Below are 22,951 nucleotides of genomic sequence, written 5' to 3' on the forward strand. Positions count from 1 at the left end.
CAAATGGGTGTCTACATTATCACTAAGAGTGACATAAATAATGTCCCTCATCAAATATTCAAGATGACAATTATATTGAATATCTCCATTATCAATCAATGAGGATTTCTTACTCTCTCTCCTCTTTATTGCTTTGTTTAATTTCATGTTTGTTTCGTTTAATTTTGATGTTTGATTCTTGATTAGTGTAATTGTTCTTGATATTTTGTTGATTCTTGATTTCTTTAGTTGATTGTTGATAGATGATTATTCTTGAGTAGTAGTTGTTTGGCTATAAATCTGGTGAAACTTGTATGATTGATTGATTGATTGTGATTAATTTGGGAATTTTGTTGATTGATTGTTGAGATTAAAGTGATTAATGAAGGTTTGCATATGCGTAACATAATTTGATTAGGCCTTGAGAATTATGCTAATTGGATTGTAATTGCTAATGACACAACCAATTGATTTAGGAATTGCAATTATCGATTGGTTTGGATTGAGATTCTCTTAGTTTTTATTCATATTGAATCCTAGCTTAATGATTAGGAGATAGCTCTTTGATTCCAATTGATAGCTCTTATCGTTAGTCTTCTCAACCTTTGATTGACATGATCTTCCCAAGTTGTTGAAATTGTCATGATTACTTGTTGATCCCCATTCCTAGTGTTTTATTTGTTTGGTTGTTTGTTTTGTTAGTTATTAGTGTTACCTCTTACCTTTGACTTCAACCTAGCTTAGGCGCATAATTGAGAGTGATTGAACATTACCGTTCCCTTAAATTTGACACTTGACTTACCTCTATACTCGTATTTAGGTTTGTTAAGTGTTTATAAATTTGTTTAGCTCTTGGGAAGATTAGATAACGACCTACATTTTCCCTACGTCAAATACTTAATCTTCATGTGCTTTGTCATGCTGAAAAAAACTGGATTATTTAAAATAGCAATTGCTGATTTATTGTCTATTAGAACTTCAGTAGCTTCTTCTTGTTTGTGTCTCAAGTCAGAAAGTATTTTCCTAAGCCACACAAATTTATTAACAGTTGCCAATGCTGCAATGTACTCTGCTTCTGCTGTGGATTGAGCTACTACTTCTTGCTTTTTCAAAATTCATGAAAACACTCCAGATATAAGTGAAAAATCATATCCTAGAGTACTTTTCATGTCATCTTTTGAACCTCCAGTCACTTTCTGAAAATGCAAACAATTTAAAGTTTGCATTTATGTTAAACATAACACCAAAATATGAGGTTCCTCTTATATACCTGAGTACTCTTCTGGAAACACCCATATGAACATCACTTGGCTCACTCATGAGCCTTGATAGAAAAATTGCTACAAACATCAAATCTAGCCTTGTTACTATAAGGAAAAGTAGTCATCCAACTAAGCTCTTGTACTAGTGTCAGCTTTCCTTTGATCATTATCTCTGGACAGCTTCTCATTCACAACAAGAGGTGTACTAACAGGATTGCAGTTTTGCATATGAAACTTTTTAAGAACATCATTTGCATATTTCCTTTGAGGGATGAAGATTCCATCTTCAGCTTGTTGAACTTCTATCCCTAGGAAGTAATTCATTAAGCCCAAGTCTGTCATTTCGAACTTCCTTTTCATCTCTTCCTTAAACGACAGGATCATCTTTGAATTGTTTCCCGTAACAAGAAGTTCATCAACACATAGTGAAATAAAGAGCAAATCATTTTCTCCTTGATTCTTCACATAGAGAGTGCTCATTTTTACTTTTGATGAATCCTTGTGCAAGTACATAGATATGAGTCAATCTTGTTGTACCATGCTCGTGGCGCTTGTTTTAGCCCATAAAGAGCCTTTTTCAACTTGCACACTTTTTCTTCTTGCCCTTTAAGAGAAAATCCGGGAGGTTTCTTAATGTAAATTTCCTCCTCAAGTTCACCATTGAGAAAGGCAGACTTGACATCAAATTAATAAATCTTCCACTTCTCTTGAGCTGCTAAAGCAATCAGACTTTTCACCTTGTCAAGCCTAACCACTGGAGCAAATGTATATCCATATCACTACAAGAAAATAACCTTTTTGTAGCGATTATTTTAACCTTTAGTATCGATTGTAATTGCAACAAAAAGCTTTCCCGACGAATGGTCATTCGATACAATATCCCCCGTTGCCTTAGCATTTAGTAGTGGTTTTCAATATCGTTGGGGTTGGCCTCAATAATCGATACGAAAAACTACATCCAATCGTGGTGATTATTGTATCGATTATAATCACTATAAAGGTTAAACTCATTTTCTTCAAAAAAAAAAAACATACACATGATCTTTACAAGATTCGAACATGCAACCTCAAACTCTTATATTAAATGTTTCACCAATAAGGTATGACATATTTTATGAACTATTTGTCACACAATATTTATATATCTAGTATAGAAAAGGCTTTTCGTATCGATTTTTGGGATTTAGTGGCGATTGTATATGATACGATTTCTCATAATTTTATAAATGTGCAAAAAAAAGTGTGGATATGTAGTATTATGTTTTCCGTATCGATTTTATATGGGAAAACCATGGCGATTGTAAAATGATACGATTTCCTTAATTATTTCACAAACATACTGCATATTGTAGTGAATGTACAATCCTTGCAAAATAATCGCTACGAAAAGAAAATTTTCTTGTAATAATCAATTCCTGCTTGTTGGGAGTATCTTTTGACGACCAATCCATCCTTGAACTTGCTTATGGTCCCATTAGGATTCAATTTGATTTTGTAGACCCACTTGACCAAAATCACTTTGCGACACTTGGTCTACCAACTAACTCCCAAGTCTGATTTTTCTTGATCATATTGGTTTCATTTTCCATTGCTTGCTTCCACCTTTTGTCTTCAAAATCCTGCTCATATGTTTGGGTCTCTTCAAGACCAAGGTAACATCTTTCACATTCCTCCGGATCTTGGTGAAAGACTGTACATTCCTCGTACAAATCTGAGAGAGACTTTTTACCTCTAGGACCCGTGGCATTATCATCATCACTAGTTTCACCAGTGCCATTTCCAGCTTGTATAGGTATGGAAGGAGCTTCTTCGGTATTCTCATCTCTAGGTTCATCATGTACTTCACTGCCAGCCAGAAAAAATTTCTTCTCAACCTTCTCTTCTTCCCAATTCCAACTTGCATCTTCATCGAATTCAACATCTCGACTGATCATGATCTTTTCATCACTAAGATTGAAAAGTCGATATCCTTTGGCTTGTGAATCATAGCCAAGGAAGATTCCTCCTTCGGCTTTTACATCAAGTTTGCTTCTCTTTTGAGATGGAATATGAGCATAGCAAACTGATCCAAATACTCTCAAGTGTTTTGCTATTGTCTTTCTACCACTCCATGCTTCAATTGGAGTTTTGCCTTGAACCGCTTTTGTGAGCAGCCTCTTCATCAAATAAACAAATATGCGAACAGCTTCTGCCTAGAATTTTTTGGCAGATTTTTCTCGCTTAACATACAGAGAGCCATCTCCATCACCGTTCTATTCTTTCGTTTAAAAACTCCATTTTTGTGAGGTGTATAACCCACTGTAAGCTGATGTTCAATTCCCTCATCTTCACTGAAAATATTAAATTTAGAGGAAGTATATTCCTGCCTCAATCTGATCTGATTTTTTGTAATTTACAGCCACTTTGAGCTTCTTCCAGTGCTTTGAATTTTTTGAAAAAACTGAAAATGTCAAACTTTTCTCTCATGAAATACACCCACGCCATGCAGGTGAAAACATCGATAAAAAGGATGAAATACTTGTTTTCACCAAGAGATAATGTTCGATGAGGTCCGCAAACATAAATGTGAACAAGGTGCAATTTTTCTGATGCTCTCCACACATTATCCTTAGGGAAAGGCATCCTATGTTGCTTGCCAAATTGACAAGACTCACAAAGATCATTAGATACACAAATTGCATGAAAATCTCTCACTAGATTTTTCTTGTGAAGTTCATTAAGAGCATGGATATTAAAGTGTCCATACCTCATATGCCATAGCTATGTGTCGCTTGAGTTTGCAACATTCACATTCTCACTTGGATAATCCCACTTTAAGAGAAAGCTTTTATTTTCCATCGGAACTTTTACAATCTCTTTCTTATTGGAGTTAGTGATAGTGCAATGGTTATTCTCAAAGACAAGTGAATAACCATTGTTGACCATATGAGAAACACTAAGCAAACTCTCATTAAAATCTAGAACAAGGAGGACATCATTGATGTACTTCGTACCTTTCTTGGTTTGAACACCAATTGTGCCTTTTCCGGTGGACTGTACAACAGCACCATTCCCTATATGAACTGGAACTTTTATGAAAGAGTCAAGCTTGCAAAATAAGCTTTTTGTCATGTGGGATGTGCACCCATTATCAATAAACCATCTTTCCTTGCTACTACAGGCACTCATCGGTTGACGTGCATGAAACAAATAGTATTCTGATTCATTGGAAGCACGAGCATTTGTGTTTGACAATTGTTGCTTCTGTTTGTGCGAACAATCCTTCTCGAAAAGGCCTAGTTTTTTGCAATGGCTGCACTTTGGTTTCCCCTTGTGATAGCAATCTTTTTCAAGATGATTTGTATTATTTTATATACCACATGAAGGGAATTTCCCTTTTGATTATGGCTGCTCCTTATCTATTCTGTCAGATCGTGGGTCTCCCTAATTCTTCCGGTTATTGCCTTTGTTGAATAGAAATTTTTGATGAGATTTTGACAGAAAAGCAATCTCCGAGGGTGGGGATTTCCCTAAATCATCCTTTGTAAATTTATGCTCATGGGCAAGCAACAAACCCATCAACTCCGTCACATTGAGTTTTGTGATGTCCTTAGATTCAACAATTATTGTGGACATTGTGTTGAACCTTTTGACCAAAGATCCTAAGATCTTTTACCCTATTTTTGCATCTGAAATCTCTTCTCCATAGATCTTCATTTGGTTTATAACCTCCATGAATCTAGAAGTGTAACCTTTTATATCCTCATTCTCCTTCATCTTCATATTATCATATTGACTCCTCAAAGTATTGAGTCAAATATTTCTGATTTTTTCATCGCCATGGAACTCCTCCTCAAGAAGACTCCAAGCTTATTTTGCTAATGAGGCTCTCTGATCTTGGGGAAGATTGTGTCAGAACACAATTGATGATGTGAGATAAGGCTCTAGCATCCTTCATTTCATCATCACTTATCTTCTTTAATTGTGCTTATGTGTACTGCACTCCTTGTTTTCGTACAAAACCAATTTCCATAATCTCCCATAAAGCACTTGCTTTTAGAAAAGCTTCATTTTTATGCAATAATAATCATAATTCTCTCCTGTGAAAATAGGAGGTGCTGGCATAGAAGTTATGGAAGAGGTTGACGTTGAAGCCATACTTCAACTGCTCAGTTTCTTCTTCTTACCTTCTGGATTTTTTTTCCAGGCCCTTAAGATTATAAGGCTCCTAATAAAGCTGGAAAAGTGTATGTAGAAAAGAAAGTAGGAAAATTTCTTATGTTATGTTGATATGTACGAGAGTACAATATACAGGGGTGAGGGATGCCTTCTACATTATTGTGATGCAATGAAGAGTCACAACTTTTGGCATTTCAATTAATCTTAATAACTCTAGTACATTCAATTTTATTCACTAATTTCTTCACTAATTGCTGAACACTAAAAGTCTCATTTACTAACAATATAGCTACTAAGGGCAAGGGAAAGTGTAGCAGTAAGGATAAGGGGAAGGGCAAGAGTAAGGGTAAGGATAAGGGCAAGAGTAAGGGTAAGGGGGAAGGGAGGTGGTCTGATCATGATTATGAAATCAGGACATAAAAAGACAAAGGGAGTGAGTCTGATGATCCTTTGCAAGAAGAAGATCTAAAAGAAAATGTTGATGAAGATTTATTTATTGCGGGTTAAAGGGAGGAAATTCTAGAAGGAGTTAACACTTCACTAGGGCAAGCAGCTAAAATTTTAACAAGATTCACTAAGGGTTCAGCAAAAGCTTAATAAAGACCTTGAGGGTGGGTTAAATTTGGATGATGAGCTTGAATAAGATTCAGAAGAACTTGGCAGCCTAGATGGGTCGGATGACGAGGTGAACATCTGTCCTGTATTTAATGCAGAAACTGATTTCTACCATCCAATTAGGTTGAGATTGGGTTTAAGGTTTGCATTTGTTGAGATCTTCAAAAAAGCACTCAGGCAGCATGTATATGAGAACAATTATGATTACTACTATCTTCATAATGGCAAGAAAGTAGTCACCACTTACTATAAGAAAAGGTGCAAGTACCCTTGGGATCCTAAAATATTAAAGAAGCAAGCTTGTACTTTTGGATAAGTACTTTGTGACTTCAAAGTTTTAGGGAAAAATAAAAGGTTAGAAGACACATTTATGATCACAAGAATGAGGCTCAAGCACACCTGTAGAACTGATGAAAGGAATAGGAAGGTTTATGCACAATTTTTGGTTGAAAAATACTTTGAAGATTGGAGAAGTGACCAAGATTGGCATCTCACAAAGGGTTTTGGTGAGAGAGTGTTGAGGGAGACAGGATTGTTTCGTGGTTACTACAGATTATGTATGCTAGGGCAAGAGCAAAGCTAATGTTGTATGGTGATGGGGTGGACAAGTGCAAGGCTGTTTGGGACTATGTTGGTGCCATTAAGAAGAAAAATTAGGGGAGTATGGCCATATGTATGTGTTACAACATAGAGAGGCCACCACTAATTTTTCAAAGGATGTTCATTTGCTTGAAACATGTCATGGAAGGGTTTCAAATGGGTTATAGGCCATTGATAGGATTAGATGGGTGTCTTCTAACTGGAGCATATCCAGGAATTTGTTTGGTTGTTGTAGCATCTGATGGGAACAACAACATTTATCCCCTTACTTGGGGTGTTGTTGAGGTAGAGAAGACATATTCATGGATATGGTTTCTAGACTTATTGGCTTCTGCCCTTGGCACAATTGATGGGCATGGTTATACTTTCATGTCAGATAGGCAGAAAGTAAGCATGTCATTGCTCTCTCACCCTTTTATTTCTACACTTTTTTTCCAGTTCGCTTAGTTAACCCTAATCTGTTGTTGAATTCTACACGGAGTACTACTTGAAGCATTTAGAGCAGTTGTGCCAAAAGCTAAAGTTAGATTCTTTTGGAGACATATCTGGAACAACTTTAAGCAAAAATGGAATGGACTTGCATACAAGGAGTTGCTATGGCAAGCTGCTAAAGCAACAACCAAGGTATGACATCTAACTGTGACAAGTTTGATGGTTCATGTTTGAATCATTGTATAACAATCATTTAGATTAAATTTGGAAACTTATTTGTATTAGTTGATATGTGATTGTCTTGGATCAAATTCTAATGCTTAATATATATATATATATATATATATATCTATATATATATATATATATATCTATATATCTATATATATATATATATCTATATATATATATATCTATATATATATATATATATATATATATATATATATATACACACACTTATTGCATCAATTGGATTTTGATGCACACATGCTCGCTCTTAAAACCATGTCAGAGGCTGCACATGCTTACATGGCTGCTATTCCACCTCAATGTTGGAGTAGACATGCCTTCTCTACCAATCCTAAGTAAAAAATGTTACTGAACAATATGTGTGAGAGTTTAAACAATGTATTGAGACAAGCTAGGAACAAGCCTATTTTAACACATATGGAGTGGATGAGAAGGTATGTGATGCAAAGAAACTGTCAAAAGAGGGAAGGAGTGCAAGCAATGACTGGTAGGTTTATGCCATATGCGAAAAACAGTTTGATTGGGCTAAGAGAATACGAAAGTACAACATTGTGACTAGAAGCACTGAGGAGCTATTTGAGGTTGAGAACAACACTAATAGGTTTCTAGTTGATCTTGGGGCACACATATGTGCAACTGGAAATTAACAAGAAATCCTTGCCATCATGGTTATACTTGCATCTTGTACATGAGAAGTGATCTAAAAGACTATGTTGATGATGTGTACTCCAAGAACAGATATAGAGCTACATATGATCTAGTGATACCTCCCATGCTCCTTACCCAGAACCTATTCGTCCACTATTCAGGATGATGCCAGGAAGGCCTTCAAAGAACAAGAGAAAAAAAAAACAGGCAGAGGAAGATGCTGAGAAGGCTGTTGAAGAAGCTCATCAACAGTTGAGGTTGGGTGGGAACCCTAGGAAATGTTCCAATTGCCAAGTAATTTGGTCATAACAGAAAAACTTGCAAGAATGAGTATGTTGACCCACCATCTCCAGAACCAAATAACAAGGGAGGTAAGCCATTCTTAACTGACCCTTGGGTTATTTAAGACAGGTAGGATAGAGCACAAGGGAAAGTGAAGGGAAAGGCAACTAATAAACTGGTATAACCTTTACCTTTTACTTATAAATGTATTGTTGTCAAATTCAATTCTTGATTTTGTTTTTTTGATGTTCTAGCAGCAACAATCAACAACACAACAAGCAACTCAGGATGATGTGGTGGATATCTCTTCTCAAGCTTTAAACAGTACCTTTATAGGCCCCTCACAACGCCCAAGTAGCTTAAGCCGTTATGTAGGAAATTAGGTCATTTTATACAATTGTAGTCTTTGGAATTTCAGTGAACTTATGACTTTTGTCATTTACAAATTTGTTGTGCCTAATTTATAATGCAAGTTATTGACAATACATTCATCAGACTTGTTAGAATTTGCAACTTTTGAAATTAGTTATTCACTTTTGTAACAACAATTAACTACTTTTATGTATGGTTTTAAGGATGTGATTATTGATGCAATATGTCTATATCCATCTATGCTACAGTTTTAAGCATCAAGACACACAAAATAAGCATAAATATGTCAATCATCTTTCTTTTCTTTCAAACCAAATCTGTTACAACTATTTTTGGCCTTAGCATACCCTACATAACTAACTTCACCAACATCACTAACAACAGCACAAACTACGTCCTAATAACAACATAAACCAGCTCCCAACAACAACACAACCTACTTAACAAAACATCATACAAACCCAATGACAATAACAAGTAAGCTAATGCATAAAACAACCCCTAAATTTGCAGCAGTGTGCCTCATTTTCAGCATCACATATTGAGTGTTCATCTTCCTTGCATTACGATTCACATCAGCAATTTGTTTCTTCAAAATATCATTTTAGCTGCCCCAAAATTAAGTCCCTTTGCCAAATTGTCATTTCTTCATTATACCACACAAAATGAGGGCATCCTCTTGTATTGTTCTACGCATCACAGTTTGGACAAGCTATCAACCTCCTACCAGGGTTTTCTTTGGTCTAGGAATTCCTAATTGAAGCGTTCAACCCACACTTGCATTTTCAACCCACTGACCTTGTTCCCTTAAACATCTCCTTGTCACCATTACAAAGTCAACAACAAAAACAGAAACTTCAATCACTTATTATGTTTAAATCATAGTTTAATTCAAAGAAGTATACAATAGCCCTAAATTTGTTAATCAAAATTGCAATAAAAAAAACCCTATATTGCGAATTCCATAAAATTCGTTAAACCCTGGAATTCAAAAACAGTTAGACAATATGTTTGATAGCGAAATTAAACAAATTGATAATTTACCTGAATCGATTTGAGTATAGATGGGAAGTATCAGTCGTCAATTTGGAGAAATACCTTTAATTTGGAGAGATTTGGAGAGATTTCACAAATGCTCAATTTTCTGAACAAGGGGAAGTGAGTGAAAGAGGGAGGTTTAGTTATGTTTGTTTAGGGGGGTTAACCATGGGTTAGTTCTTTTTTATTTTTCTTCTATTTTTAGGTGTTTAAATTGCTTAACCATGGGTTTAAAATGGGTTAGTGACGTCATCAAGGACTTAAAGTGGAGGTTTGTAGTAATTTAAATTTTTAAAAAGTTTTTATGGTAATAAGTCATAAGTTTTTTTATTTCGCGGTAGTAATTTTTAAAATCGCTTTAATATGCAGTAGTAATTGGCAAATTTTCCCAAATTTTCCAAATGAATTATGGCAACTTTGATCGATCCAATTAGGCACTTACCTTCGGCTTCACTCTTCGTAGTTCGTACCTCTGGCCCTCTGTGTTTAACCAAAAAAATAAAAATAAAAAAATAAAAATTAAATTGTTGAAATACAAAACTCCCTCCATCTTCGCATAGTGAAATTGGTGATAATTCCATGAAATTGTTGATCAACTGCAATCACACCTCTCTCCGATCATCCCACGTATCTCAAATCCTATCATTCTGCAAATCAGGCGCATTGTTCGAATCTCTCAAACTCCTAAACACCATTAATTCAGCAGAAATCAGCTCAGATGTAAGACCCTTAATTTATGCTTCTCTTCTACAAACAGCAACCAAAATCAAGTGTTTCAATCATGGCTTACAACTCCATTGTTACGTCACAAAATCTGGTCTTATTGCAAACAGTCTTGTGGGTAATAGCTTATTATCTTTGTATTTCAAATTGGGCGGGAATTTGAATTTGGCAACAAAATTGTTTAATGAATTGGGTACAAAAGATGTGATTTCTTGGACTTCAATGATTTCTGGATATGTAAGGGTGAAACCCCAGAAATCGATTGGATATTTTTGGGCTATGTTAGATGATGGTATTGAGGCTAATGCTTTTACTTTGTCGGCTGGAATTAAGGCGTGTTCTGAAATTAGGGATGTTAGGCTTGGTAGATGCTTTCATGGGGTTGTTTTCCGAGGCGGGTTTGAATTAAATGATGTAATTGCTAGTGCGTTGATGGATATGTATGGGAAGAATGGGTGTTTGATGTATGCGCGCAATGTGTTTGATAAATTGTCTGTACCAGATCCTGTTTGTTGGTCTTCGATAATTTCCGCTTTGATAAAGAATGATTTGTATGAGGAGGGTTTGGCATACTTTTATGTTATGCAAACGGAGTATAAGGTGGTGCCAGATGAGTTTACGTATGGGTCAATTTTGTCAGCTTGTGGGAACTTAGAGAGATTGAAGCAAGGGAAAGAGGTTCATGCCAGGGTCATCACAGCTGGGCTTTGTGGAAATGTAGTGGCAGAGAGTAGCCTGGTAGATATGTATGGGAAATGTGGGCAAATGGGACATTCTCAACGCGTTTTTTGATAGAATGAGGAAAAGGAATGCTGTGTCTTGGTGTGCCTTGTTAAATGGCTACTGTCAACATGGGTTATTTGAGTCTGTTGTTAAGATTTTCAGGATGATGAAGGATCCTGATCTTTACAGTTTGGGAACCCTTATCCGGGCCTGCGCAGGTTTGGCTGCTGTAAAACAGGGAAGAGAGGTTCATTGTCAGTATATAAGGAAGGGCATGAGAGGACATATTATTGAATCTGCTTTAGTTGATCTCTATGCAAAATGTGGGTGCGTTGATTATGCGCAGAGATTGTTTATGCAGATGCCTAACAGAAATTTGATCTCTTGGAACACAATGATAAGTGGTTTTGCACAGAATGGTAGAGGTCTTGAAGCAATCGAGTTATTTAATAAAATGGTTCAAGAGGGTGTTCAGCCTGATTACATAAGCTTTCTTAGTGTCATCTTTGCTTGTAGTCACACTGGCTTGGTTGAGCAGGGGCAGGAGTATTTTTTCTCTATGACTGAAGTATATGGAATCAAACCTGGAACCGAGCATTGCAATTGCATGGTGGACCTTTTAGGTCGAGCTGGGTTGATAAACGAAGCTGAAAATTTGATTGAGAAAGCTGAGTGCAAAGACTCTTTTTCTCTGTGGCCAGCTCTTCTAGGTGGTTGTACAACCAACAAAAATTCAGCTGCTGGAGCAAATTGCGCTGAAAATGATGGAACTGGAACCTAAAAACCATCTAAGTTATGTGCACCTTATCAACGTTTACAGATGTTATGGTCGTTGGAATGATGCATTAAAGATAAGGAAGTTGACGGACGATAGAGGAGCAGAAAAGTTGCCTGGCAAGAGTTGGGTTGATAATGCATTTGGGTTAGTTTAGATTGCTGATAGTAACATGGAGAGTTTACGAAGGTGACACAAAAGAGAAGCTCTAAAGTTTCTTGGAAAGTGTTGGGTTGACAACAGATCTGAATTTTTTCAGATCGGTGATAATTATATGAAATCTACCGTCATTGGAGGGTGTATAAACTACTCATATAACAAAGAAACTGGAAGTGATAAAGTGATTAACACATTTGATGGAAACTGAATTTGCTCTGAGTCCACTGTTAATATGCAGATTGACTTCTGTAACATTTGTTGTTTCCAATTTCCATGTATTTTGTTGATTGGATTTAGGATATAATGTACTTCCTATGAGCATGCAATCCTGGGCTGTTTATTCGTACCTGTCCGTCTTAATCTTTTACTTCAAGTAAAAAGACGAGCAAGCTATATTACTGCAACTTAGATACTTGTGTCAGGCACATAAACTCGAAGAAAAGAATCCATGTATTCAGTCCAATTGAAGTATCAAGTTTTTATACCCATGTCAAGTGTTGAGGATCCTGCACCGATACCTGAGATAAAGAATAGCCCGATCAAGTAACATAGCAAGCAAGTAGGTCAATAGTTCTGGCAGAATTGTAGAACCACTCAGCAGAAAATTATAGTAACACCGTACATAGGATCATATTTTTGTAATAGTACCTTGTCGCCCTTCTGGTAAATTGATCCTGGAACTCCAAACCTGTGTCCAAGCTTCTTATCTTTTGTATGGCGAACACTGCAATTTTCACACCCAGTTGAGAATTCACAGAAGCTATTCCTCTGCACTCTTGCAATGATGCAATTAGCCAATTACCAATCAATTTGCTTTCTGTCTATGTTACCTTGCAGATTACTCTGTTGTATTCTGTTACAATAATAAATACTCCCTCTGTTTTTAAATATTTGCTCCACTTTCCTTTTTCGACCGTTTTTAAATACTTGCTCCATTTCCTTATTTGGAAAGCTTTTATAATATTTAACTAATTTCTCTCACCTAATAGACCCACCACATATTTTCTCTCTTCCCATCCTCTCTACTACTTTTGCTTTTTACAATAATTTCTCACCTAGTGGACCCATCACATTTTTTTACTCCTCCAATCCTCTCAACTACTTTTGCTTTTTAAAATTTTTTATTCTTCCACTTACCCCACTACCTCCATATATTATTATTTTCTCCCATTAAACTCCGCGCATGGAGAAATGGAGCAAGTATTTAAAAACGGAGGGAGTAGCTTTAAAATATTAATCAATGAGCAACGATGAAAATAGCTCTTGTTGTAAAACGTATGTCGTGCAACAAGGTAAAGGGGGATTTCAGTGGACTTCAAAGAAAGTTGCAAAGAAATATAGTTGTGGCTGTTTACACAAATTTCGAGTCTAAATAAATAAAGACGGGAAATAAAGTAATAAATGAATTTATATTAATATTTGATTTTTTTGGTTACAATCTCTGTATAAAAGGTTTATAATAAAATAAACTAAATCCTCTGATTCTGTTCCGCAGCTTGACGATGACACGTGTGTGACACCTGTAGGTTGACGTTTGATGACGTCGACTTGAGTTTGAATGCTGGGTGACGTTTGATGATTTCAACCTGTATTCAAGTGTTTTGTTTGAATACACCTGAACGAGGGTTTTGAAGCTTAGTCCTGTTCAAATGTGTTTGAGTGTATCTGAACAAGTCGGCACGAGTTTAATATGCTTGTTGACTTACTTCAGAGAGAATTCCGTTTGAGTTTTATGAGCTCTTGAAATAATAATTTCTGGATCCCTTCAACTGATTTTGGAATGGTGTATTTATAGGAGACGAGAATTCCTTGAGTGGACTTAGTAGGTTTGGGCCTAACCCATTTTATAGGAGACGAAAAGTCTTTTAACCTGGTTCATTTAATTTATTTTATAACCCGAATTATATTTAATTAATTCAGTTTATTTATTTGGGTGGGCCAAAATTAATTAAAATTTTCGTGTCTACGGTGGCTATACAAGAACAATACTCCCAAATAACTTGTTTTGATATTGTATCACTCCTAATGGTAGATTGCTTTATTCAAAACTGTATTACTCTTGATGATATGTTTAGATTGCTCTGAGCAAGTCATGACCTCATTTCTGTAGTCAGAAAAACTGAAACAGGAAACTTATTCAATGGGAAGGGAGCAAGATTAGTTGAAACAAGGAATGTTAACAAAATTAGATTCCCATATTATATATTATGACCAAAATAAAGAAAGAAGAGACATGGTAATTCAAGCCAATCGTGCTGCCTGATCATAAGAATGATTTGAAATTTAAAGCAGTCAATATGATAGTCTATCTTGCATTGCAAACCTATATTATATTTACAGAGTCAGTTAATGAGCTTTTTCCAAAACCTCAATCCTCAACTCTCCTGAGTTTAAGGTTTTTTTTTGTTTTTTGTTTTTGTTTTTGTTTTTTTTTTTTTTTTATAACCTACCAATAAATAACTTCCATCATTTTTTTTCCATCTTTCCTAAGGAGTACTCCCTCCGTTTTTAAATACTGATTCCATTTCTCTTGGACACGCATGCCGATGTTAAACTCTGATCGCTAATATCTTTAATTATCAATAAGTATAAATTCTAACAATTAAAAATTAATAATTTATTCATTGAGATGATTCCAACATGTACCCACAAAACTATATTTTTTCTTATGTATAAATCATAAAACATTAGTCAAAATAGGACAAATAAATAGTGCAAAAAATAGAAATGGAGCAAGTATTTAAAAACGGAGGGAGTATTATTTTTTTTATTTTTCTAAATATACATGTTACATGTATACCCTGCGCTAGAAGCCTAGAACAGATACACTCTAGTAAAAGTAAAACACAAGTACTAATTTATATAAATTGCGCCTTATCTATATCATAATTACATAGTCAGTTAATGAGGTTTCTCCAAAACCTCAATCCTCAACTCTCCTGAGTTTTTTTTTTGCGGATACACTCTAGTAAAAGTAAAACACAAGTACTAATTTATATTAATTGCACCTTAATCACAATAAACCATAATTATCCACAATGCCATGACTTGCACGCTACAGCATCGATATTACGGAGGACTACATTTACAGAATCACTACAAACCTACAAAGTCTACTACTACTTTTACAAGCAGAGTTCACCATTACTAAATTTACTACAAAAAATGTTATACAAAAGATCTGACAGTTGGAGCGGAAAAAGGGGGGAGGGGGAACTGATCATACTGCACATGTTTAACCAACTCTCAAGTATTCTGCTAGGCAATACATCTACACAGTAAAAATCCAAGGGGAGCTATCAATTCATACAAAATGTTTTTAAGCTGTCAATATTCAGGCTTCTTCCTCAGAATCCAGTTCAATTTCCGACTCAGAATTCAAGTCAAAACCAAATTTCATCTCTTGGCTTACCAGTTCAGCAAGATCAGGTCGGTTAGCATTTTTATAAGCGTTTACAATGGCATTGACTAAGGATTCATTAACCTCAATCTCTTGATATTTCAGCTGACCATAAATCCGTTTGACTCCCTCAACCATATTGGATTTCCCATAACAATTCACAAGATTGATATAAGTAACAACATCAGGTCTAAACCCCTCATCTTGCATCCTCATAAAAAGATTCAAAGCCTTATCAGTATTTCCGCATGCTGCATAAGCATATATAGCTGCATTGTATGCAAAAGAATCAAGGTTTATGGCTTCATTAAATGCTTCACAAAATTCAATTGCAAAAGAATGCAACCCCACGACTGAGAAAACACATGCGATGACAGCTTCACTTGCCCAAGGTTTACCTTCTTGGTAAGATGCTTCTAACTGATGGATTGCTTCACTGGGCATCCCACCCTTTTTCAGTATTGTGAATAATACTTTAAAGGTACTAGCTTCAGGCAAGAATTTTCGAGCAACCATTTCATATAGCAGTTCACCGCAGTCAGCTAGCTGGCCATTTGTTGCATAGCATGCCATTACCTTGGTAATTGAAGCACAATCAGTGACTAAACCAGCTCGTTTCATTTCTTCGGCAACTTCAGAAGCTTCATCAAGCATCCCCATGTTCTTGTATAAGTTCATTATAAGAGCAAATGTTATACCATCTGCCTGGCTTTTTAGTCGCACATTATCAAATATAGCTTTAGCTTCAGAAACGATACCAAGATTAGCATACAGACTGATCATACTATTTGAAGCAACTATATCAGGACCACCCTCTAATCGTTTCAATGACTCGTACATCTCTTTGGCCCCTTTTACGTAACCTACCTTGCTATATGCCTTAATAAGGGACGTCAAGATGATTTGGTTTTCAGGAATCCCATCACCTCTCATCATTCTGTAGTAGTATAAAGCTTCTTTAGTTCTACCAGCTTCGGCAAATCCATTGATTAAAACCCCATAAACAACTTCATTCGGTTTTAAACCATCGTTAATCATTTCTTGGAAGGTACTGATGGCATCAGATAACAGTCCTAGGCGTGCATAGCAAGCAATCACAGCAGAAAAAGTCTGCATATGTGGCTTCAATCCAGCATCCTGCATTTGGATCAAAACTTCCTTAGCTTGATCCAACAGATCACCTCCTGCAAACATTTGTATAATAGAATTATAAGTGCATTCATCTGGCCATGTTCCATAATTCCTCATGCTCTTGAAAACTGAAAAGGCCTTCTCATAAAGCTTTGCCTTGCCAAATGCTTTGATGAGCACATTGTATTCGGAAACATCTTTCTTTGCTCCTTTAACATCTCTTTTTGCATAGAAAATGTCCTCAGCTTCAGCACACATTCCTATCTCAGCATACACATCCATAATTGCTGCATATGTCTTTGATGACAATCCTCCATCTACCAGACACTTCTCAAAAAAAGTTCTTGCCTGCTCAAGCAGTCCTTGATTCACATACATCTTTACGATACCTGGTATGGAATGCTCATCAATATGTTTTTTACATCTCTCAATCTCACTAATCACAACTTCTGCTTCTTTAATCATCTGTCTCTCACACAAAATATGGAGCACAGCTCTTTGCGTCACCGCATCAGGGAAAAGATCAACCTTTCTGATCTTATGGTACCATTGCAGGGCAGCAACAACATTTCCAGCTTGAGCATGAAGAGAAAGTAATGTATTATAAGTTTTTGTATCTGGTTTAGTTCCCCTTTCTTCCATCTTCTCAAACAACGCCTCAGCCTCGGATAGATGTCCATGACTTCCACAAGTGTGAATAAGAGTATTGAATGTGATTGTATCAGGTGCCACCCCTGATTTAAACATTTCAGAGAACACACCAGCTGCATCATCCAAACGTCCAGCCTTGCTGTATAAATCAATCATGGTATTATAAGTAGCCGTAAGTTGAGGCTTTCTAACTGTATTTTCCAGCTCAAAATTCTCCTTCTTTGAAGGCGAATACCTTCCTCCAATCTTAAACAGTTCTGTTGACAAGAAATGCTTCAAACTTAGAGATTTCAGCTTAGATTGCGACTGAATATCATTCAAATCATCAAAATCGAGACCTTGAAACTCAATCTTTCCATCACACCAGTCCTTATAAAACCTATCTGCCCTATCAAATTCACCAGCGTCTTTCAACACCTTAACAATCGTACTCATTGTCACTTCATCCGGATAAACACCTCGAACCCTCATATGCTTAATCCACAAAAGAGACTCCTCCACAAGACCAGCTTTCCCATACACATCAACAAGCATACTATAAGTATTATTCGTTGGCATAACGCCGTCTCTAGCCATTTCAATCCAACAATGCCTCAACTCATCCCATCTCTGAACTCTACCGAGCATTCGCAACACAACATTGTAATGAATAACATTAGGCACATAGTCCTTTTGTGACCTAATCCAATCAAAAATCATCACAACTCTCTCCCAACTACTTTGCTCTTTCAAAATCACAGTCAATTCCTTGGGACTCAACTTACCCACATACAAATTAAGGGTTTTCTCAATATCTTCTTCAGAATTTAAAGACCTTAAAATAGAAGGTAAAGTACCCCCATATTTCTTCTTTTTACCATTAACAAATTTTGAGGTTTTCAAGTGTGACACCAATGTATTTGAAACACAATTAAGCTTAAACCTAAACCCCAAATGAAACCAGGCCCTTCCCTGAGATAGGGCAGGTGGGGCGGCCACTCTAGGCCAAAGGACTTGAGGCCTAATATCATAGTTAAATCCTAACATTAAAGGGTTCTGTAATACATTAGCAACCAAATTTGATTGTGAAATTGATATGATGACTACAAAATGAAACAACAGCTTACCTCTGAAGCTGCTTCAATGGAAAATACAAGTACTTCAATGGAGAAATGAGAGAGAGGAGGACGAGGGCAGTGCTATGTTCATCCGTTTTTTTTTTTTCGACCGAGCAAACTCAATGGGTTGGTGCCTTATATATTTAAAAAAAAAAAAAGCCATAACCCAACCCAGTTATACTCCCTCCGTCCCCGATAAATAGTCACTTGTGCTAAAAAGTCACCGGATTTAAGGAGAAATAAAGAAAGTACATTGAAAAAGTAAAAATAGAGAGAGAAAGTAATTAAAATACGTGGGAAAGTAACATTTACATGGGAAAGTTAGATTTGCACAAATATTTTCGCAAATGTTAGAGAATTTTGGTAAAAAAATAATATTAATGGTACTTGAAAAAAGCAAATGTGACTAACATTTTAAGTCACCAAAAATGACAAAAGTGACTATCAATCGAGGACGGAGGGAGTATAATAGGTCAAATTTGTCTAATAAGTAAATGAGAAAAATTGTCAAAAATAATACAAAATTTGAGCGGTCCGCTAAAAACAAGTCAACCTTTTAATTATTTCTAAATAATATAAACTTTGAGAGATATCCGCTTTAAACATTATTTTACCTAAGACTTATTTAGCCAGTTAATTTTTTTTATTTAACTTATAAACTTATTTAATAGTTTAAAAAAAATAATACAATGTCATGTGTTTCATATAACTTGTTCATGAGGTAACTAATCGATTTTAACTTGTTTAAAGCGGATACCCCTCAAAGTTTTTATTAATAAAAAAGGAAAAATGGAAAATAAAAATCCAACCTTTGCACTTTTTCCTCCTATAAATCCAACCTTCATTTTATTCCTTGAAAATCCAACCTTTATACCCCATCTTCTCCAACAGATCCATTTGACCTTTAACCTGTTAAACAGGTTTTTTTTTAATTATCTCACTTTTCCTTCTCACTCCTCCTTCTCTCTCCTATCTCCTCAAGAACTGAAACAACATAACCAACACGCACCTCCGCCACCGCCACCACCTCTGCCACCACTTACCCCACCCTACCCAAACCTGTTTCGGGGTTTTCTGATGTCCTGCGGGAGAGTTACAATTCCGAGACTGGAACCGGACGCCTGTACCTGCAAAATAACGGAGACTCCTGTGAGCTCCGCCTCCAACGGTCAAGTTAGTACCTGATTAAGGAGTAATTAATGCGGAAATTAAGGTGATTTGGTCTCTCTAGGTGAGAGTGTTTAATGTAGGTAATCTGCTTTGTTAGCGAGATCAGCCGGTTATTACTGTGTGTAATTAATGTGTTTTTTCCGTAATGTTTCTGTTCTCTTTTTCTAATTTCCCTTAATGAGGATTAAGGGAGGTATTTATAACCTTGGGAAACGTGCCCATCCTAGGTTTAGGTAAACCTAGGGCCGATTGGGCTTCCCTCGGAAGTTGGGCCTGGGTGGCCGGTTTCTCCATTAGGCATGGAGTATGCCACATGTCTTGACATAACAGGTCCAAGGTGGACGAATAAGCGCGTGCCACGTGGGAAGCCCTGACTGTTCCAACTGGGGGACACTTGGCAGGACCTGATTGGTCCACGTGGCGCATTCCGATTGGTGGGAGCAAAATCCCCTAATCATTTGCCCCTCACAGGTGGCACGTGATTGGTCACGTGTTACCTGTGACAGGTGTCGCACTGTAACAGGCGACGGCCTGCTACAGGTGTCAGTCGGCGAAAGGACGAGAGATTTTCCCGCCCAAATTTTGAATTCTGAAAGTGACCCTTCGCCTTCTCACTTCGCCTATATAAGGGAGAGTTGTCTTGAGTCATTTTCACACTTTGAGAACTTTTTGAGAACATTCGGACCCCTGAACTTGCTCTGACATTTTGGACCTTTTCTGCCTACCGCCTGTTCTGACAAGCCGATTGCACCGGATTTCCAGAACTTCATCAACCGTCACTCGTTCAGGTAACTCAGTTCTCTTACTCTTAATTTTCTTTTTATTTTCTGAAATGGCACCACGGAAACACACGACACGACCTAGGTTAGTGATCAGCCGGTCACCGGGGACGGCTGAATCTAGGACTAGGAGTGCCGCCTGCCCTTTTCCGGACCCATCTTTGCCCTTTATACAAAGTCCGACTGTATCTGTGTCTATGCAGAGCAGGATGGCCAGAACGAAAAAGACAGCTAGGATCTCAAATTCAGACGGCTCCTCCCACAGGGTGCCGCTTAGTGAAACATCTGACCAGGCGCCAGATGTGGAAGTGAAACAAGGCGGCCTGGATGCCGGCAATTCTGTGGGGGGATTCATAGTGACCCCTTCCCATTTAACAGTTAACAAATCTGCTCCTTTTCAAAGAGAGGAGGCGGGCCCCTCCGGGAGAGGGGAGGAGTCGTCCTCTTCAGACTCGTCGGAGGACGATTCCGAGTCAAGCTCTTCTGGCCATGCTTCTTTGGGTACAGAAGAGAAAAACAGTCGTCTGCAAGAGGCGAGACTTTCTCACGCAGTTGAGAAGGGGGACAATTGGGCGGAACCATCCGCCTCTTACCGAGAGCTAAATACCCCCTACTACTGCACGGTACCTCGGGGCCGAATCACAGCCATGCAAGAGAAAGTGGAGAGCTTTATTGCAAACCACACCATGGGCCCCGACTTTCTAGTGTTTGTGCCAGATCCAGAAGACACAGTCGTCTGGTCGGCTGGTTCCAGTTATGAAAGCGCCTGCTTTGGCTGCTACGAGGCGGCCATCAAGGCAGGGCTTCGCTTCCCATTACATCCGGCTGTTCAGCGGATTTTGGATGGGTATGAGTTGGGGTTATGGCAGTTAGCCCCAAACTCCTAGGTCAACGTACTCGGCTATGTGGCCGGGTGCGAACTGCACGGGGTGGAGCCGAGCTTCGAGGATTTTGCCCATATGAACTATCTCAGCCGGACCCCTAAGACAGGCGGTACCGGCTGGTATCAATTGACAAGCCACAGGGGCTACCTCATGACAAGAGGTAAAGCAAACAAGTGGAAGGACTGGCGGAGCACCTTCCTCATCATTGAGAGTTCAGACATTGAGCAGAACAAGCGCTTCAATAGGTGGAACAGGAATCCGCCCCTTCTTGCAGGCGGCCGTAGCATGCCGCCTGTTCCCCCCAAGGCTAAGAAAGAGATCCTTGATAAAGGACTCTTTAAAGTAGAGTCGAGGGTCGACTCTACTTCAGGGGTACGAGAGCAAGTACCCCTGCACTGCGTCCCGAGCTTCAAGTGGCTCTATGACGAGTACTTTTTGGCCGCCTGCGGCCTCAGCAGTCGGTGCTCAAGAGGTAGTCGGCCTGTCGAATACTCTGTTGTTCCATACATTTGTTGTTTATCTTTTATTAACTTTGCTGTTTGTTTTTGCAGCTGACGCCATGAGCAAAATCACCGCCTCCAAGACTGCGGCGGCCATGTTGCGGGCCTCTATTATACAACAAGCTTCAACCGACTCCCCCAAGAAGGGGGCACCCTTGGTGAGCTCCGAACCTTTCACCCTCTCTTTGGAGTGTTTATGCATATACTGACTTTTTTCTTCTTTTTTAGACGGGTGCTCCAAGAGCTTCATCTTCCCAACAGCCGGACCCCAAGGCCCGGAAGACGACTGTTGGGAGCTCTCCTGGTTCTGCCAGGAAACAGGTGGCGGCTGAGAAACAGCCGGCCACTTCTTCTAAAACTCCAACTGGGCCGCCTAGAGGTATGAAGTTGTCCTTGTAAATTTTAGACTTGCTCCCTTTGTTACTAAGTCTAATCCGTTTGTTTATGCTTGATGCAGCCGGCCCCCAGGAGCCTGACTTGGTAGAGATGGCCAAGTCTATGATCAGGGCAGTTCCTCCAGCTGAAAGGGAGGCGGTCAGGGGTCCTTGCTGAGGTATACTTAGCATATTTTTGAGTATTTGAATTTCTGGACGCCTGTTTTCTTTTTTGTTTGGAAACTGACGCCTGTTTTTTTGTACTTAGGCCCTGCTCCGAGTTAACGGCCTTCGCAAGCCGCTTGATCGGAAGAACAAAGAGGTAAAGGCTGCAAAAGCTATGGCCGCCTCTGACTGTGATAAGGCAATGTTTCAAATTGCCCAAAATGAAGTACTGACCATTGATATTCTTTATTATCAGGCGCAGGCTACCGCCGCTGTTCGGGCTCAGTTAGAGGCGGCCCAGAAGAAGAATGACGAGCTGGAGGCGACCATCACAAATCTCAAGGCCGAGCTGAAACCTCTTCGCCTGAAAATGTACTCTTACGAAGCCATGGAGAAATCCTTGGCCAGCGTAAAGGAACGCCTGGTGACCCAGGAGAAGAGTCTTACCCAAGAGCTCTCGGAAAAGGCCGAGCAAGAGAAGAAAGAGCTGGTCCGGGAGATGATGGAAGACTCCGCTCAAATCCAGCGCATGACCTGGGGCCGCCTCTTCCCCAGTGCCGACTTTGCCTCTTGGGAAAGAACGTACCGCCAGTGTTCGGATACATATAATCAAGAGATCCTTGCGGCTGCTGAAGAAGAGGCGTTGGGGGAAGCGTTAAAGGAGGAGGAGCCGGTAGTGGAGCTTGTGCCGCTTGGGGGTAAGGCATCAAAAAAGGATGCAACTGAAGCCGAGTCCAGCAAGAAGAGTGCTGACCAGGCGGCAGCTGCTAATACTGAACAGC

At 38.3% G+C, this 22,951-nt stretch overlaps 2 protein-coding genes and 1 pseudogene across 2 annotated transcripts; 1 reads left to right on the top strand and 2 right to left on the bottom strand.

Annotated features, from left to right (window-relative positions):
• Positions 1 to 4,001: 4,001 nt before the first annotated feature.
• Positions 4,002 to 4,856, bottom strand: LOC110683241. The gene is made up of 2 exons (XM_021859583.1): positions 4,685 to 4,856; positions 4,002 to 4,564 (listed from the first exon to the last, which is right to left on the bottom strand). The coding sequence occupies exons 1-2, from the start codon at positions 4,854 to 4,856 to the stop codon at positions 4,002 to 4,004; spliced, it is 735 nt and encodes a 244-aa protein (XP_021715275.1).
• A 4,793-nt stretch (positions 4,857 to 9,649) lies between these two features.
• LOC110683602 lies at positions 9,650 to 13,162 on the top strand (annotated as a pseudogene).
• Positions 13,163 to 14,987: 1,825 nt separating this feature from the next.
• On the bottom strand, positions 14,988 to 18,500 carry LOC110683613 (pentatricopeptide repeat-containing protein At1g73710-like). Its single transcript, XM_021860008.1, has one exon. It carries the CDS (start codon positions 18,224 to 18,226, stop codon positions 15,353 to 15,355), a length of 2,874 nt encoding a protein of 957 aa, XP_021715700.1. The 5' UTR covers positions 18,227 to 18,500; the 3' UTR covers positions 14,988 to 15,352.
• Positions 18,501 to 22,951: the final 4,451 nt, after the last annotated feature.

Source organism: Chenopodium quinoa, unplaced genomic scaffold (assembly GCF_001683475.1).
Source record: "Chenopodium quinoa cultivar QQ74 unplaced genomic scaffold, ASM168347v1, whole genome shotgun sequence".
Taxonomy (NCBI): Eukaryota; Viridiplantae; Streptophyta; class Magnoliopsida; order Caryophyllales; family Amaranthaceae; genus Chenopodium; species Chenopodium quinoa.

Coding starts and splice junctions, on each gene's coding strand:
- LOC110683241 (XM_021859583.1), bottom strand. CDS start 4,856: ATGTCCACAATAATTGTTGAATCTAAGGACATCACAAAACTCAATGTG. Junction 4,565..4,684: donor AAAATTTCTATTCAACAAAG/GCAATAACCGGA, acceptor ATCTTGAAAAAG/ATTGCTATCACAAGGGGAAA.
- LOC110683613 (XM_021860008.1), bottom strand. CDS start 18,226: ATGTTAGGATTTAACTATGATATTAGGCCTCAAGTCCTTTGGCCTAGA.